Below are 1,876 nucleotides of genomic sequence, written 5' to 3'. Positions count from 1 at the left end.
TTATAGAGACAAACCCCTATAGGACAAACCCCTATAGTTAATTACATCTCAAATGACTAAGGTCACTTCAGAAAACTCTTGATAATGATCAGAGATATTAGTCTTCAAGATTTTTAAGTTTAGGTTTTCATGGTAATAAGTGGGAGTGACTCAAATATGAACAATTATTTTCAGGACTCGAAAGGAAAGAAAAGGTAGGAGATGTCACAGATCCTGAGGAGAAATCTCAGTGACTTCATAAACTATCCTAATGTGGCTTAGTTTTAGATGATGTTATTTAGGTGTTTGATCCTATCAATTTTCTTATTTGGGACTTACATTTGCATAATATTCAATTATACAAATAGCCCATAGAAATATGAGGGTTTACATCGTACCGGATGACAACCTCGGAACCTAAGGCGAGTTAGGACTTACGCTGCACAACATGATTGTACAGGAGCCTAAAGAGGGTGTAAGGATTTACGTCGCGTTGGATGTGCTAACTCGAAGTCCTATGTGTTGTTATTTAGACTAAGGACAGAGAGATTGTTGAAGAAGATCCTGATGTTGCTCGGTCCAAGTTCTTTGCCGTGCTGTCCACAAAGCTGACTCTAAGCTCCTATCGTAACGTTGCCTCCATAGTTTAAGAGTTTGAGATTGGTGATTTATGTTTCACAGTTTTAGTGTCAAAGTCTGATTTTATTTTGTTCTAGTTTTGGTTTCTGTTTCAGTTTTGGTTTTGCATGCAGAATAAGCAAATTGCAAGACACTTGAAAAATAATATGCAGTAAAGTAAAATGTTATAAATAAACTGTAAAAGCATACCTGGGCATCTGCTACTTCTGCGTGATTAACATTGCAAGCATAGTATGATTTGCAGCAGATTTAAATAAACTTGCAAGAAAAATAAACAAAGCGAGAAAACCCAACACGAAAGTCAGAAAAACGAGTCGTAGAAATCATAAGAAAAAGAAACCCGTAGCCACATATGAAAGACGAGGACTGGATGTAAGATATTAGTAAAAGTGGGGGCTCAGAGCTGGACTATGTGCTTCGCGATCTTGAACAAAAGCTACTAGCCCGACAATCTACGGAGGGCAGTCCTTAACTTTAGGTGCTAGATAAGTAAATTCATGAGAGTTATGTGCTATGTAGGATTTTAATCCCACAAACTTGTGTAAGCAGTTAAGTGGCATACAAGTGAGATCTCCTGAATTTTCACACCCATACATCAATTTTTACATTTATGCCACGCAAATCTTTCATGTGTATGTGCGGTCGAAATCTTTCATATCACAACAAAAATGCTACCAATTGAACTTCTAAAAAGTAAAATATACACCTTCATGCATAGATAGAGTGGCGTGAATGTAAAAATTAAAGTTCAGAGTGTAAAAGCACAGGAATTGAGTCATACGACTATAAATATAAAATCTTAGGTGTTGATTGTGTAAATACAGAACGAATAATTGAAGAAGAAACACTGCATGGATTGCGTGTAAACAATCTTGATCCTGCTAAAAAGTAAAACTAGTAGCTTCAAATTCAACCAATTTCGCTTCTTCTATGTCTTGCCTTAACTCAAGATTAACGTAAATACCCTCATTAAAAGATAGAGTTATGGGAATTAAGATTCTGAAACACGAAAAGGAATTTGAGAGAAGAGGATTACTTTTCTTGATGGTTTCAGGTAGGAGCAGCCAAAGAGATTTAAGTTGCCTTTGTAAGCTGCAAGCCATTTGTTGTCTCTTTTCTGACAGTTGGAGGTTCGGCGAGGGGAGTTTGGAGTAGATTTTTTTTTGTTTAGGTTAAGTGAACAGAGAATGGGTGTTTTCTTGCAAGCCGAGAGAAGCCATGGGTAGGGGTGTAAACGAACCGAACACGAACAAATAGA

At 36.9% G+C, this 1,876-nt stretch overlaps 1 protein-coding gene across 1 annotated transcript in view; it reads right to left on the bottom strand.

Moving 5' to 3' along the window:
• Positions 1–1,876, bottom strand: part of LOC110031553 (terpene synthase 10-like) — a 20,211-nt gene that overhangs the window by 12,131 nt on the left and 6,204 nt on the right. Inside the window, exon 3 of the mRNA XM_020734801.1 lies at positions 1,655–1,710. Within this exon, the coding sequence (XP_020590460.1) occupies positions 1,655–1,710 (56 nt within the window). The remainder of the gene's footprint in view (positions 1–1,654; positions 1,711–1,876) is intronic.

The sequence above is a fragment of the Phalaenopsis equestris genome, unplaced genomic scaffold, assembly GCF_001263595.1.
Source record: "Phalaenopsis equestris unplaced genomic scaffold, ASM126359v1 Scaffold000840, whole genome shotgun sequence".
NCBI lineage: Eukaryota > Viridiplantae > Streptophyta > Magnoliopsida > Asparagales > Orchidaceae > Phalaenopsis > Phalaenopsis equestris.
This window is presented reverse-complemented; position numbering and strand designations above follow the sequence as displayed.